Source organism: Protopterus annectens, chromosome 11.part0 (assembly GCF_019279795.1).
Source record: "Protopterus annectens isolate FY-2018-M chromosome 11.part0, PAN1.0, whole genome shotgun sequence".
NCBI lineage: Eukaryota > Metazoa > Chordata > Ceratodontiformes > Protopteridae > Protopterus > Protopterus annectens.
In genome coordinates, this window is record NC_056745.1 from 429672980 (window position 1) to 429690222 (window position 17243).

The following is a 17243-nucleotide window of genomic DNA, read 5'->3' on the forward strand; positions in this document are numbered from 1 at the left end:
GCTGTTGCCAGTGGTGAGGATTGAGGCTCCTTGATTACTGGGCCAGTGCAGGGGCATCACAATATACACAAGTCAAAAATCAAAAGATGAAAAGGCAGTTGATTATAAAAGTGCTATATAGTGCTGATAACAACAGAGAACGAAACAAAATACACCAACAATCATTCATGCAACTCCTGCCCAGTTTTTTATGTGTGCAAAATCCAGTGAAAATTATCTAAGAAGATACAGGAACACTGCCACAGTATAAAAATTAAGGATATGAGAAATGCCCTTCTTGGCCATTCCATGGTTTGTGAAAATGTCAAAAATTTTTCTTTTTGTTTTTTGTCATAGAAAATTTGACAAATGATTTGAGAGATGGGGATGGAGAAACAACTTTTTTGTAAGGTTACACACTGACAACTATTGTTGAATAATGATACAGTACCAGACTTAAATGATTATATTTCCCTAGCACCCATCCCAATGAACTGTTATAATAAACTTGCATGATATTGGCTACTTTTTATTACATGCACTGGAAGTTTTTTATATTTAAATTCACTTTTGGGGATGTGTTTTTATCTGATGAAATTCATCACAAGTGATGAATGAAAGAGCTAATCTACTAAAGGAGCATTTTTTGTGGAGTGTCAGCAATTGCTGGTGTATACAATATACACAAGTTGCTTTGTCCTGTTTGCTGAATTACTTAAACAAAGCATATACAATTTGCATATTTATCTCCATATTTATGGTTCATTAAACTAGTTTTGACAAATAACTCTGGTAAATATTCCTCAAAATAAACGTCCCAACTAGATGCCCCAGACAAACAAAAATATCAGGATAACGAAATCAAAATACACATTATAGACACCCCCAACTCATACAGACACACACACACACACACACACACACACACACACACACACAAATATATATGTGTGTATATATATATATATATATATATATATATATATATATATATATATATATATATATATATATATACATGTGTGTGTCTGTGTGTGTGTGTGTGTGTGTGTGTGTGTGTGTGTGTGTGTGTGTGTGTGTGTGTATGCATATATGTATATATATATATATATATATATACATATATATATATATATATATATATATATATATACATGCATACACACACCTACATCTACAAAGAGATGTGGTCACCAATTCATATGATACCATGTTGGCTAGCTAGGTCCCTCTCTGTTGACAATTTAGTTTGAAATGGCTTTGTTCTCATATGTTTAGGCATCATTCCAGCAGTATCATTGTAGTTTACTTTGTGAATACTGTATAGGGGAGTCACAATGGGTTATACTGCATGTGCCTGACAACAACCAGCTGAAATATAGTACTGTGATTATTATTTATATATGCATTCATTTGATTATAATCAGATGTTTGAGATTTTCATAGGTTCATAGATTCATAGAAGGTTACCACGCCAACAGCCCTAGAGCCCTTAAAAGCCTATCCATATTTATCCCGAGTTGTCCCAATTGTTGGTAGTTAGATGAATGAAATTCACACAGGTAAGGGTCTATTTTAGTCAATGTACTGGTTTTAACTGGTGGGAAGAAGGCTCTTTATACAGAAAACTGACTGATCTCTGCTGACATTTGATTACACTTGCATTGATCTGGCTTGTCAGGTTTATTGCATTTTGTTGGTGAAACAAGCTGAAATACATTAGCATGATCATTATTTTTATTATTATAAGATCATAAGAGTTACAAGACAAATCAACTGTAAGGCCATTACTGCCTTGCCTGTACTCAACCTTAGGCCTTGCCTCTCTTTTCAAGGAAGGCTATGCCAGTCATTCCGAAGGGAATTTATGAATACCAATCTAACTGTCCAGCACCTTTTCAAATGCAAACAGTGTGTCACACTGCTTAATTTGGAGAGGAAGATTGTTCCAGAGAAGGGGTAGGTGCTACATGATAAATCTCTCCCTCTACTTTGTGTTGTTTGTTTGTTGGAGCAGATTTAGATATCTGACCCTAGAGTTAGTAAGGCTGTTTGAGTTTTGGATATGTAAGAGTTCTTGGAAGACAGGATCAATTTAAGCCCTATAAGCAGGACATAGATGACCCATAAAGAGTCTGTACAATACTAAATACAGACATAAAGCTTTCAGTTTCTCTTGGAAGATCAGCTCTTTTAAACTGAAAGATCACTTTTAGTTAAAAATCTCTGATATAGTTCTAATTGCTTTATATGTTTAGTAAGGTATACCCAGATGTGATGTTGTACTAAGAGATGGGTCTAATCAGTGGGGAATACAATGAGGTAAGGACATCTTTTGATCTATACCTTTCTAATGAGCTGTACAATGCAAAATGTTTTCCTAACAGCCATTGTAACATTTTATTATTATTCATTTTTTTATTTACTCACAGTGGGCATCTAAAGTGTACATAGCCAAAAAAGTAACTATACTGAGGGGGTACAGAAGCAGTTTCTGGATGAAAGTGACTGAGCCCAGTTGTAGTTTGAGCTCAGTTAAACAGTTAATAACTTGAAATAATGCATCCTATTTCCAATTCCATTTAGCCCCACCCATTTATTTGCTTTCTGCGCCCCCACTTGGTTTGAAGTCATCAGCTACTCAGGCTTTCTCTAAGTCCACAAAACACAGGTAAACAATGCATGTGGACAAACTCTCATGACCCCTCCAACATCTATGCAAGGAAAAATATTTGACTGATTGTTCCACAGCCAGGACAGAATCCAGATTGTTCCTCCTGTATCACTAGCTTGACCATAGGTGAAGTTTCCTTTCCAGCTTATATGCTTAACCAAGGAGAGGTGAAGAGTGTAATCCCTCTATAAGTGGAACATGCCATCCTGTTATTGTTTTTGAGTGTATACAAACAAAAGGGTAAAATGTTCACACAGACAAGCAATTTAGAAAAGCTCCAAGAAAGACCTAGGGAGCTAGTGTCTTAACTGTCAAATACCGTAATCCTCCTGTAGAGGAATCTATGTATTCAGGTCAATAAGGAAATTGAGGACCACTATCCCAGTATAACAATCCAGATGTACTTTCTCACTCTGCTAGCAATCTTATTAGTAGAAATAAAATAATTCCTGACATATTTTTGACAGCCACATATCAGTTTCATAAAATGGTCTGCAGAACATTCATTGCTGCTCATTGATGACAGTTTATGTCTCGCTGTGGGACTGTATATAAGTGTCTGGCAGGATTGGTATTTTAAAACAAGACTTTAAAGCAATTGTATAATGACTTTTAACTAAAAATTGGTCTAAGCAGGCAAGGTGAAGTATCTGGTTCTGCCAGTCTGTTAGCAACTATAATGACTTATTGCATCATTAGGCCTGGTCATGCACTGCTAGTACCAAGTGACACCATAATGCACAATAGACTAGATTAGACTTATACCACTGGTAACACTGGAGCTCTGCAATGTGCCTCTAGATGGTCATACTACTTGTAGCAGGTAAAGGTACACTGGACATCTAGCTAGCCATGGGTTTTGTAGGCAGAAACATGCAACACTGGAATGCACATTTGATTGCTCATCTGTTGTTCAGCTGATAGAATGCAACACTGCACTGCACAGATGATCTGTCATGTGTTATAGTTTTGGTATCATGGGAAACACACTGCACCAATAAATATTTCATGTGCTGGAAACTTTGTATATAAATTACAAATTATCTAAAAAATTAATCTGATAAATTATGTAAAAGGCACTTAGTCAAACCACATTTCATCTAAAATATACAGTAAATACTTCTCCAAGCCTACACCTGTGCATCCCCACACCTCCTGTAATTAAATATTCTGACTCCACAGTCACACAACCACAAATAAAAGAGAAAAGCCCTCACACAGTGAATCAGTGCAGGTGTACAAACACAAAAGTCAAGAGACAGAGGCATAACAAAACAGTGGACATTAGCAATACACAAGTACTGATCAACACTGGTTTGCATTTTAATTTCAATGAGCAAACATACACCAGAAGTCATTTTCTATAGCCTACACACTATTTTATCAAATGTGACTCAGTAATTTATGCTTTAGATGAAAAGTGTTTTTAAGATCAATTGCAACATTTTTAGTAGATAAAATGTACAACCATATCAACTATATATATATATATATATATATATATATATATATATATATATATATATATATATATATATATATATATATATATATATATATATATATAGATATATATATAGATATATATAGATATATACATATATATGTATATATATGTGTGTGTGTGTCTTTATAAGTGTGTGTGTGTGTGTGTGTGTGTGTGTGTGTATCTATATAAATGTGTGTGTGTGTGTGTGTGTGTGTGTGTGTGTGTGTGTGTGTGTGTGTGTGTGTGTGTGTGTGTGTGTGTATATATATATATATATATATATATATATATATATATATATATATATATATATATCTATGGAGAGAGAGAGAGAGAGAGACGCAAAAAAGGAGCCAATAGGAAGACCACACAATATTAAATTTATTGAACGCTTTTGTCACTGGTAAAAAGACTTCTTCAGAATAAAAACCAAAGCACCATACCCCAACTTATATACACATAAAAACCATTGTAATAGGTTAATTACTTTCAGACAACCTCCCCCCAATTAAAAATAAAGAGACAGCATCCCATAAACTCCACTGAAAATGGAATACCAGTATATTAATATACTTTTATTTCATATAAATTTTGTAAGCCATTAGTCATATATAAATCCCAATCCTAAAACAATTATCATACCAATATACAACAACTAGTCACATGTACATTCCAAAACTATAAAGCAAAAGCCACCTTTAACTTCAAAATGCTTCTAATGGACAACGATTCATTTAAACCTGGGTAAACAGGGTTTATATCATAACATCGAAGTAGTAAAGTGTTGAATGTTATAATATCGAACCCAAAACAGCGAACGCTGAAAATAGCGAAGCTGCAGAACATCAAATTCTTTCCTAGGGAAAGAATTCGGTGGGCTGTTTCTGCCACTTTGCTATTTTCTCCACTGTTGTGTGAAGGTTACGGACTGGGTTAAGGTAAGTGTGCGAATGGACTGGGTTAAGGTGAGTGTGGGAATGGGATAGTTAGGGACCTTAGGGTTAGGGAGCGGGTAAGGTGAGTGTGCAATAGTTAGGGACCTTAGGGTTAGGGAGCAGGTAATGTGAGTGTGCAATAGTTAGGGACCTTAGGGTTAGGGAGTGGGTAAAGTGAGTGTGCGATAGTTAGGGACCTTAGGGTTAGGGGGCAGGTAAGGTGAGTGTGCGATAGTTAGGGACCTTAGGGTTAGGGAGCGGGTAAGGTTATTGTGTGATAGTTATGGACCTTAGGGTTAGGGAGTGGATAAGGTGAGTGTGCAATAGTTACGGACCTTAGGGATAGGGTTTGGGTTAAGGTAAGTGGATAGACAGTAGTGTATGTATGGTTTAGTGTAGGGTCAGAAGTAGGATTTTAAGTGTATATGTGTGGATTCCTTTTTTTGGTGTGCTTGTGTTGTGTGTGTGTAAAATTTGCTGTTCTGAGCTTTCAATTATATCACATTTCGACATTCCAAGTTCGAGCTTATGGTGTTTGATATTTTGTGATTTCAATTATGTGATATACACCCATAAACAACATTTGTTCTTAATTGCCATTGTAATTCTTTCACTTACAAAAATATCATCCGTTGCACCACCCCTCTGTCCTAAATCAACATAACTGATAATATATAAACTTAAAAAAAATGTTTTTTTTGTATACGTTTAAATAATGCGTTTTTCAGATTTTTTTTCTCTATATCATGACAATGCTGGTAGAGTCTACTTCTTAAGTTATGTTTAATTTTACCTACATAAAACATGAACATCTCTGACGTAATGCAATATATCACACCTTTAGTACCACAATAATATTTCTTTCACAATTTTATCATCCCATAGTTGACAATTTGTATCTCACTCCCTTCCAATATATGTTGACATTGTGTACAGTGACCACATTTCACCATTCTTTCTTTTTGATCAGTGAATTTCTGTCTTTCTAAAAGTGCTATAAAACAGAAGTCTTTTTCATAAGCAATATGTGGAGTCTCTCCAAAGATTTTGGTGTGTTCAGTGTCTGTTTTAAAAACACACCAATATTTTTCTATGATTTCCCTGATATTAAACAAGTCACTGTTAAAAGTTAAAATAATTTCTTAACAAAATTGGTCACTGTCTTGATTATTGCTGACAATATTCGATAAATTTGTAACACTGTTACCAGTCCCAAGAAGAGGGGCAAAATATCCAGTAGCTCTCTTACTTTGGACTTCCTTAAATATATTCTCACGAAAGACATCTGCATAATCCCTCTTCTCAAACATGGATTTGAGTACCCTGCATTCATTTTGAAAGTCACTTTGATCAGATATCATGTGACAAACCTGCATACTGCCCCCTTACCAACGATCGCTTTTGATGCATAGAATGCCAACTTTTAAAATGTAACAAAGCATTCAAATAAATTGGTTTTCAATAAATATTGGATACAAATTGTCTCTCTCTTCTATGCTTTGAAATGGTGATGTCCAAGTACTTCACGTGTTCATTATTCGACATCATGGTGAACTTCAAGAAATCTGTAGTGGTGTGAATATATTCATAAAACTGTTCCAACCTCACCCGTGTGTCTTTCCAAAGAAATTCTGATGTCATCAAGAAACCTCCCATAAAGGGACCAACACTCAGCAAAGGGGGAATTAACCACATACCTTGTTTCCCAATATGCAAACAAATGGGAGCACATGCTGCCCCCATTGCCACCCCTTTCTTCTGTTTGAATAATTGTTGCTGAAAAATAATAAAATTATTCTCAAACACCACCTCCATTAATGATCTTAGTGTTATGATGTTACTATGGTCAAGACCAGAGTGTTCACATAAAAACCAGTAGAACCATTCCAACTAAGTCATATGAGGGATAACGGAAAACAGATCTTGGACATCAGTAGTGACAAAAATAAGTTCATCACTATAAAAATTGTTCGAGACTTTTGATAAAAAATCCTAAGAATCTTTAAGGAATTAAGGATACCCATCCAAAATGTTTTTAGTTTTATAATTAATAAATGTTGCTATTGTGAAAGTTTTAGAAGCTTTAACATCTACAATAGGCCTAAGGGGTGGGTCGTTGATGTTTTTATGTATTTTCAGAATCCCAAAAATTATTGGGATCCTAGGGTTTAGAACATATAAATAATTATATTTTAGTGTTGCAACCTAATCATTAATAAGTAGATCTTCCAACAGTAGATCTATCTTGTGGTACGCTATATTCATCTCATTCACACTAATCTCTTTATATGTGTCAATGTATAATAATGTTAACATTTTGTTACTGTAATCATTTATGTCCATAACCACAAGGCCCCCACCCTTATCGGGTTTCATGATCTTTATCCCCTTATTATTACAGATCTTTCTCAATAATTTGGACTCTTCCATATTTAAATTATAACTATCCTTGTTGATGTAATGACTTCAACAAAATAATTTCCACATTTCATATTCGCACAAGATGGAAACAATCGGATGCAGTGGGGGGTTAAATGTGCTAGATCTTTTACAATCAAAATTCATGCCACTGTTACCATTATGGTCTTTGAAATAAAATCCAAAATTCATCTTTCTGGAAAACAATTTCAAGTTGATTAAAACATTGGCAATTCTAGCCCTCCTAACAGGTACATATGACAAACTCTTTTCAAATAAATCAGCATAAGTACTATCCAAATCAACATCACTGTAATTATAAATGCAAAAATCACCATTGCTGTTCAAAATGGTATCACACAAGGCAATATTTTCAACTACTAGCTGTTTTGATAGTTGCCTCTCCCTCTCCTCCTCCCCCTCCCTCTCCTTCTGCTCATCTAATACCCCACTGGTCCATTCAAATGTTGCAGATGTCGGATGTCCCCTCTGTTCCTCAGTCTCTTGGACCTTCTTAGAAGGTGATATCGAAAGGGTCTTCAGATATGGGGGTGGGGGTAGTAGAAATATTGTTTTCATGCTACAGATTATTATTTCTTGTAATTATCCAAGTTAAATTGCAATCTACTGCAACAGCGTGGGGATAGCCTTTCCCCATCTCATGATCTCTTTGATCCTTGTCTAGTTTTTTTCTTTTTTTTAATCCTTCAATTAAATCAGCAGGTGATCAGCTCAAGTAAAGAGTGCATAGTAATCATTCCTCTTACTTTCAAACAGTAAATCAGAATTAAACTTTTCTCTAATTTAGAAATAGTCTCTGAAAGCACATTCATCTTTCTTTCGTTATCTTTCATAAGAACTTGTAATAACTCACAGCCATGCTTATTAAATAATTCTAATAACTCACACTGTAGTTCAGAGCCTTTCTCTAACCCCAATGGGTATTTCCTGGTTCTAAGTCCTTTTGGAATAAGCTCAGCATGAAGACATTCTCTAAGATAACTATTTTCTTGTTGAACCTTCTGGTATTTAAAAACTGTTTCCTCTAGGAGCTCCAACTGTTTGTCCACAGAGCCAAAAATAAAAGTTCTCTCACTTATTCCAAAACACCAGCCACCACAATTGTCAAGCCATTCTCATAATGAAGAACTTCCGTTATAAGACATACCCCTCAATTTGCCATTATTATTGGTCCCTGGATTACTAACCATCAGTTTGGATTGGCTGGCATGACCTCCTTGCTGTCTCTGTGCTGGTGAAACACCACTAATACCCAAATCCTGGGTTCCCAAACCAGTTGCCAGCAAACTTTGACTGTTTGGATGTCCAAAAGATCTTCTCTCATTAGATAAATCACCAACTTGTTGTGTAAGCCATTGGACCAGCAATGTTAAATCTCTGACAGATTTACTTTATTCAAAAAATGAGGCTTGTAAAGCCGTTTGTGAAACATGATTGTCCCTCCGGCTCCCTCCATCACAAACTAAACATCACAACTTCGATACTAAGAAACTCTATAAAAACAAAAAAGAACAGATAGGAATACCATACAATATTTAAACATATTCACAAAAATGAAAACTATTTTTCTAAGTTTATTGCTATTGATCATATTGATTTAGGGCAGAGGGGTGATGCAAAAGATTTTTTGGAGCCAAAAGAATTACAATGACAATTAAAAACAAATGCCACTGTTTACCCAGGTTTAAATTAGTTGTTGTCCATTAGAAGCATTTTGAAGTTAAAGTCAGCTTTTGCTTTATAGTTTTGGAAGGTACATGTCACTAGTCATTGTATTTTGGGATGATAATTGTTTTAGGGTTGAGATTTATATATGATTAATGGCTTACAAAATTTGTATGAACAGCTAAAACTTTATTGAAGTATTGGTATTCCAGTTTCAATGGATTCTATGGGATGCTGCTTCTTTATTTTAATTGGTGGGTCATCAGCAATTAATTACCTATTACAATGTTTTGTATGTGCATATAAGATGGGGTATAGTGCTTTGGTTTTTATTCTGAAGAAGTCCTTTTACCAGTAACAAAAGCACTCAATAAATTTAAAATTGTATGGTTTTCCTGTCAGTTCCTTTTTTGTTTTTATACAGTTTCTTAGTGTCAGAGTTGTGCTCTCTCTCTCTCTCTCTCTCTCTCTATATATATATATATATATATATATATATATATATATAAACCATATATATATATATATATATATATATATATATATATAGAGAGAGAGAGAGAGAGAGAGAGATATAGTGATACATACATAGCTAGATACATAGACATGTAGAGAGACATAGATATAGACACACAAACACACACATTAAAAGTTGTGCTGGCAGTTAATACAGACAATTAAGTGTATTTGTTGTTAACAAACTGTTTTCTAAAGTTAGGGGTAGGGTCTCTCAATGTTTATTTCCCTGCTGTTGCCTCTAAGCAAATCATTTAGTCAGGCAGTCTTCTTGGGCTGAGTCTGAAAAGGATCCACAAGTACCACTGCTCTACCCTGCTTAACAAATACTAAAACAGAAAATAAAAAAAAATGCTGACTCCACCTCAAAAATCAATCACTACACCTGAATAGAAAGTAAAATTATTTTAATCAAAAATGAAAAAACAAATTTATCATATTTTAAAGTGTCAACAGCTTAATTCTATGTATGCAGTACATATAGTTTCATAGTTTCATAGTTTAGTACTAGGCTATCTGCTCTGGGGCATTTGTAAGCCTAGCCATAGTGATGTGGCTTTTTCCACCCCATGAAATGGTACAAAAATGCACAGAATAGATTTAGAATACTGTGCTTCTGACTAGTAGTGACACAGTGAAGGTCCCCTTTTATAATAGAATTAGTTTACTGTGCCCCTGCCTAGTAGTGACACAGAGGTGACCCCTGGGGTAAACTTACGATCTCCCATCCACTCATCAAGATTTCTCTTGAAGAGAGTCAATGAGGGGCTCTGCCTAACATGAACTGGGATTCTGTTCCAGAGCATGGGAAGCCTGTGAGTTATGAATCTATCCCTCCAGCATGTCCTATTCATACTTGTGCTGAGGTTTAAGTCTTTAGCTCTCGTGGTTCTGATGGATTTGGATTTTTTGAGGTGGAGCATGTCCATCAGTTCCTGATTGGACATGGCCTTGTACGTCAGGCACAGATCACCTCTGAGCAGGCGGTATGCTACTGAATAGAGCTGGAGTTTTTTTAGTCTGGCAGAATAAGACATATGTTGGAGACCCTAGATCCTCTTGCTGAGGTACTTTTGTGGTATCTCCAGCTGCTACAGGTGCTGGGTGAGGTACATACCAAATGGGGCATTGTACTCAATCATGGGTCTGATGAGGGAGGAGTATAGGGGTACAATGACATCCTTGGATCTGGATGTGAATCCCTTCATGATAAGGCGTGCAAGGTAGAATGTCTTTCTAACCACTTTGGCAACGCGGGTGTCAAATGAGAGGTCGCTGTCAACTTGGGTCCCTAGGTCTCTGATTACTTTTTCCGTACTCATTGGGTTACTGTCTATGTGATAATTTGTGGGTACTTTATTTTTCCCAAAGGGGATGACTATACATTTTTTGGTATTTAGTTTAAGGCCATGACTCCGGCACCAGTTGTCCGTTTCTGTGAGGACTTTTGTAGGATGTATGTGTCAGCTGGTGTATCGACTATGGCACCTAGTTTGCAGTCATCTGCGAACTTTGTCAGCCACAACCCTCCCATGTTTGCTTTAACATCTGAGAAATAAATGCTGAACAAGAGGGGTCCCAGGACAGATCCCTGTGGGACACCACTTGTGACTGGCTTTGATTCTGACATGGTTCCAGCAATTTTGACTTTATGGGTTCTGTCTTTTAGCCAGTTTGCAACCCATCTAGTGACATAAGGGTTTACATTTAAGCTGTTGAGCTTATCTATGATGCCTGAGTGGGGTATTGTGTCGAAGGCCTTAGCCAAGTCCAGGTAGGCTGTATGGACTGCTTTGCCCTCATCAATGGCTCTAGTGACTGTTTCGAAAAAGTCAACCAGGTTCAAAAGGCAGGATCTGCCCTTTACAAAGCCGAACTGGGTGGGATCAAGTGTCTGTAGGTCCCCAATGTCTCTGTTTATGAGTTCCATAATGATTCTTTCCATAGCTTTGCAGACCAGGCTGGCTAAGCTTATGGGGCGGTAGTTCCCAGGGTCTGTAGAGGTACCCCCTTTGTGGAGTGGGACCACTGTTGCTGTTCACCAGTGTTCAGGTACATATCCTGTAGTAAGGCTAAGGTTAAATAGCATTTTTATGTGCGGGTTTAGCTCCTCTTGGAGTTCACGTAGCACGCAACCCGGGATACCGTCAGGTCCCATTGATGCTGTGTTTTTAGCTTTGCTGAGGGCGGCTCTCACCTGGACATCTGAGATGACAGGGAGATTACATTCAGCTGGGATAAGTATTTCTTCTTTTGGGGGTGAGGGAGGGGAAAAATTTGCATGGAACCTGTCTGCCAGAATGTTGGCAATGTCTGTGGGTTCAGTGTATTTAGAGTCGTTGTGAACTAACTCTGAGCATATCTGAGGGTTTCCGCCCAGGTTTCTAACATAGCTGAAGAAGGCTTTGTGGTTATCTTTAGTGTCCTTAACGATTTTTCTCTCAAAGTTGGCCTTGGATGTTTTTATGAGAGAACATAGTTTTCTGCTAGTGTTGATCAGAGATGTCTTCCCTTTATGGGATTTTGCTCTGTCGTGCAGTAGCTTCCTTCTTTTGTTATACAATTTGTTAATGGCTGAGGTCCACCAGACAGGACGCTTGCCTTTGGTGGAGAGGGTCTTGGATTTATTTGGGATTGCATGATCCATGCATTCTTGGAGATGTCCATAGAAAGCATTTGTGAAGGATTCAGCATTGTGGAATGTGGTTTCCACTGGCCCAGTGGGCTTAAAGGATACCATCTCAGTCTTAAGAAGAGTGAAGTCGGCTTTTGAGAAGTTTTTCACTGTGGTCTTTTGTGCTGGGGGTGGAGGTGGGATATGTATATTCAGGGCGATTAGTTTGTGGTCAGATCTCACCAGTGAGGGATATACTTCCGGTGTGGAGCATTTTGTCCCCATGTTTGTGATGATCAGGTCCAGTATATTATCTCCCCTAGTGGGAGAGGTGACTAGTTGTTCCAGTGCATTTGAATTTATGAAGTCCAGGAACCTTTGGGCTAGGGTTTTAGGGCTAGAATAATGTACCCAATCTATGTTAGGGTAGTTGAAGTCTCCCAGTATGATGGTATTTTGTGATACATTCATATCCTCCAATGTCTTCAGGAAGGCTGAGTGGGGTTCCTGAGATTGGGAGGGTGGTCTGTAACATGCTACCAGTTGTATAGCAGTTTTGCCTATGGTTAGTTGCACCTGTATGGTCTCTGATGCTTCATGTGTTGCTACTAATGTGGAGGTGTGAGTGTCCTTGATGAATATGGACACTCCCCCTCCCTTTGTGGTTCGGCCTGGGTTTTGGGGCCGAAAAGCATGATACGAGGTATAGCCTGGTAGCACTGGGGTGCTCTCAGGAGCCTTGAACCAGGTTTCAGTTACTGCACAGACGTCGATGTTCTCCATACTGAGGAGTGCCTCGAGTGCCTGCATCTTGAGATTTAGACTTCTGGCATTGAGCAGCATTACCGTTAGTTTTTTTTCCATTTTTGTTTTCTAAGGAGGTGGGTTTGTCTTTTGAGCCTTGCCTAAAAAAGGCACTATGGGGGTGGCAAGAGCCTTAGCCAATATCCGGAAGCCCAGTGGTGACAGGTGCAAGCCATCCCTTGTGAAGCAGTGTGGCTTGCTCAACATGTCATCCCAAGCAGACAGACATTGGATCCCCTTAGAATGACACCAGTACTTGAGCCAATTATTAAAGCTGATCATCTTGTCTTTGTATTGTGGCATCATTCTTGGTGAGGGCAAGATGCTGCTCAGGGTCAGGGTCATACCAGACTGGGCTACATAATCAGAGAGCTCCTCTATGTCTCTTTTCATGTAGTCCAGGGAGGTACATCTCAGGTCATTCACGCCAGCATGGACAATGATGGAGTCATATTTGTACTTGCTTTGGAGAGACCTGAGTGCGTGTGTTATGTGGCAGATCCTAGCTCTCGATAGGCAGTTCACAGTTACCCTCTCCTTGTTCAGCCTGGTAAGTGGGACATCAGTGTGTCTGACTATTGAGTCAGCTATTACTAGTGTATCAGGCATGGTGTTTGGCCTTAAGGGCTGTGATTGTTTGACACACTGATTTATTGAAGTATGTGTTGCATGTGTTTTGTTTTGAGGTGGTGGATTTTTGGATGTCTGCTTTGGGAACCTCTGTTGTTTTGGTAAGTTTTTTATTAGAGCCTCCGAGTATGTCTTTGTCTTTTTATGTGTTTGGTTTGCAGTTGTGGTAGGTCTATGTGGGACTGGGTTTGTTGTGTGTGTGGTTACCATCTCCTCCTGTCTGGTCATGCCAGCCCTGAGTTGAGAGATTTCAGCCTCCAGTTTGGCTATATAGTTGCATCTCTCACATGTATTTGTGTTTGTTGGGAGGAGGAGAGGGTTGTCTGTGTACATGAGACAATTGTAGCATTGTCTCAACATTCCCAGATTGACCAGTTGAACTGGAGAGGATGCCAGTAATCTACCGCTCGACATGCTAGAAAAGTATAAGGGAGTGCTGTGCCTTTAAGGGAAGTGGATATTCACAGGGGTGGTAGGTGGATGTAGTGCTTACTTAGTATGAGAATGCTTACTTAGAAGAGAGGTTTTGAGAACAAGTGCTAGGCTTATAATATAGCGAGTAGTCTGATTATACTAAGAGTAGAGCTTCCTTAAGGGAAAATTTGAAGAGCAGACTTGGCGGAGCCAGAAGAAGTTTAACCTTGTTTAACCGGCGCTGCGCTATGCGCACAATCGCGCAAAGCCACGCAAATGCGGATTTTAAGCAGGGAACTTCAAAAGAGCTAGAAATGGTCCAAAACAACCAATTACTACAGCTCTTGTGCTGTGGTCACTCCTTCAGGGACAGGTAGGCTGCTCAAGGCTCCCCACTCCCACTGGTGAGCAAAGAAACTTCCTTCTATCCAAGTAAGGTAATGGACAACGCAGGAACTACACCACAGCCCAGAATACAGCAAAGCCTGTAAACTGGTCTAAACTAGTCGAGGAGAGGCGGGAAAACAAGGATTATTTTTTTGTTTTTAGATAGAAAACACACAGAAAATGCAGAAACAGTAATAAATCAGTCACACAGGCTAGCACACTTTAGTGGGCAGCCTCAACAGTTAAATTAAACAAACACACAAACAAACTTTCGACCAATTTTCGACTAAAATGTAACTTTAAGTGCAGATATTATATAATGCAACAAACAGCTAAAAAACAGTTTAAGCTTGTTTAAGGTAAGCTAGAGAAGGTATTTCAAGTAAAAAAACAGCAAAGATACTTAAATCAAAAAATTAGTCGCTTATCTCAGTTCTAATGTATACTTTTTTTGTGAAGCGTTAATATGTGTGTTTTCATTATTATTTGACTTTTCAATTTTGTGTTTATTTTTTTTGTGTTATTTGATTTTGTTAATCATATTGTCATATGTAACTCTTCATCTTGTTAATAATGAATATAGCTCTTCTACACAAGCCTCCAGTAAAGAGATGCTAGCTCAGTCAGATATTGACAGTTTTTATATTCATGTGTGTGTGTGTGTATGTGTGTGTGTGTGTGTGTGTGTGTGTGTGTGTGTGTGTGTGTGTGTGTGTGTGTGTGTGTGTGCGTATGTGTGTGTGTGTGTGTGTGTGTGTGTGTGTGTGTGTGTGTGTGTGTGTGTGTGTGTGTGTGTGTGTTTGTATGTATGTATGTGTGCGTGTGTGCGCGCACCTGCATGTGTGTGTGTCTATGTGTGCCACTGTGTATTTGTGTATATATATATGTGAATCTGTATGTATATATATCTGGAATATGTTCCACTGAAAAGGGAGTCACTATCACATATCATCAGTTGTAACAAAAAATACAAAAACAGCATTTTTGTACTCTCATCCATTAATGTCTAACTCTCCTTACTCAGAGACTGCATAACACTGGGGGTAAGGCCAAAGTTTTCTATACCACTCTTCTGGGTTTTCACATTATTAAACATCCCTGTTTTTTTATTTTATTTATTTGACATTTGTTGACTGGGATAATCTGACTAGACAAAAAAAGTCCTTTTTCACCAGGGTGAAAAGCTCCATATTAAACAAATACAAAAAAGTTAACAATGAAACATTGGAATCAGTGAAACTAGTTTGATGATTTCTGTTTTATCAGAACATGCACAGAGACTATATGCACATGTACCTTGTCACGTTTATATATGTAGATATAGATGAATGAATACTATATATGTTTGAATGATTGCGTGTTTTATGTATGTGTGCACCTGTATGCAAATGTATATATGTATGCAAGTATGTATGCATATTTTTAATTAAATGGAAAATTTGTAAAGTCAGAAGGTGGTTACTAGAAAAGAGGTTTTATTTTTTCATGAAAAGGCTGCTTTTTCCAGACCAGCCTTCTACCAGTGATGATGAGGTCAGACAGTGGTGAAAACAAAATTCATATACCCATAAAGAAAGGTATGTGAGAATAAGATAGTGAAAGCATTTCATGTGTTGCTGGGCTTACAGTCAGGAGAAATATGAGAAAGTGTTATAATGTTTTATTTTTCAGGATGTTCAACGTACCTACAGTTCTGTGATACTTTTTCATTTCATTTTAGGATCAGGAATTGGAGTCTGAATCAATTGAATATGCCATGCTGCAGTTTGGAGACACAAATAATGATGTTCCAGTGCTGAAACATGTTACTACATCACAAGATTTTGCACTTTAAAGTAACATAGTAGTGGGGTACAAATAATTAGTGTTACAAATTAAAAACCTTCAAATCTGGAAGGACCACACCAAAAATAAATAACTGTTCTGTCAGTTACACAGTCATTAAACTTGTAATCTGCTTGTAACTATGTACACAAAAGACAATTTATTATGCAGTTCATGAAAACATATTTAAAACCTAGAGATATGTGTGTGTAAAACTCAATATACAAACTCACAAGTGACACTTCCAGTACAATACATTGTGTAGTGTGGTAATTTATTTGTCTTTCAAATTTTATAACTAGATGCCTCACTGTGTTAGTATTGTATCCATCTTTCTCCACAGGGGAGCTGAAATATTTATCTATGTTTACTGTATTCACCAAATTAACAGAAAGCAGCCGAGGATTTCATAAATAGCTGATGAGGTTTTAAAGCTCAGAACCTGATACTAGTGAACAGTAGTTAGTAGGATGACAGAGAGACAAATGCATAATAGGTGTGTGGGTGGCAATTAAGAAGAACATAGACAGAAAATGGGTGAGAGTCCATGGTATGCATGAGGGTGGTAGTTAAAAATAAAAACAGAAATATTGTTAGTCAGAAAGATGCCAACAATATAATTTGTTAGGCATGGAGAAAATTGGACAACAAATAGACGTCTAGAGAGGAAGATATTTTTTTATATACAGATAGGGGTTAAAAAGAATCACAGAAGAATTATGGCAGATAAACATCTAGAAGAATGTATACTGTTTATAGATAAATAGAGAGATAAAGAGATAAATAGCTAGATAGCTAGATAGATAGATAGATAGATAGATAGATAGATAGACAGACAGACAGACAGACAGATAGATAGATAGATAGATAGAT

General features: G+C 37.3%; 1 protein-coding gene across 3 annotated transcripts in view; it reads left to right on the forward strand.

The window, feature by feature from the left end:
- The window catches only part of LOC122814827, a 171708-nt gene extending 155096 nt beyond the window's left edge, over positions 1 to 16612 (forward strand). For all 3 annotated transcript variants that reach the window (XM_044087123.1, XM_044087121.1, XM_044087122.1), the window contains exon 6: positions 16267 to 16612. In XM_044087123.1, coding sequence (XP_043943058.1) covers positions 16267 to 16380 — 114 coding nt within the window. In that variant the 3' untranslated portion in view covers positions 16381 to 16612. The remainder of the gene's footprint in view (positions 1 to 16266) is intronic.
- The last annotated feature ends 631 nt before the right edge of the window (positions 16613 to 17243 follow it).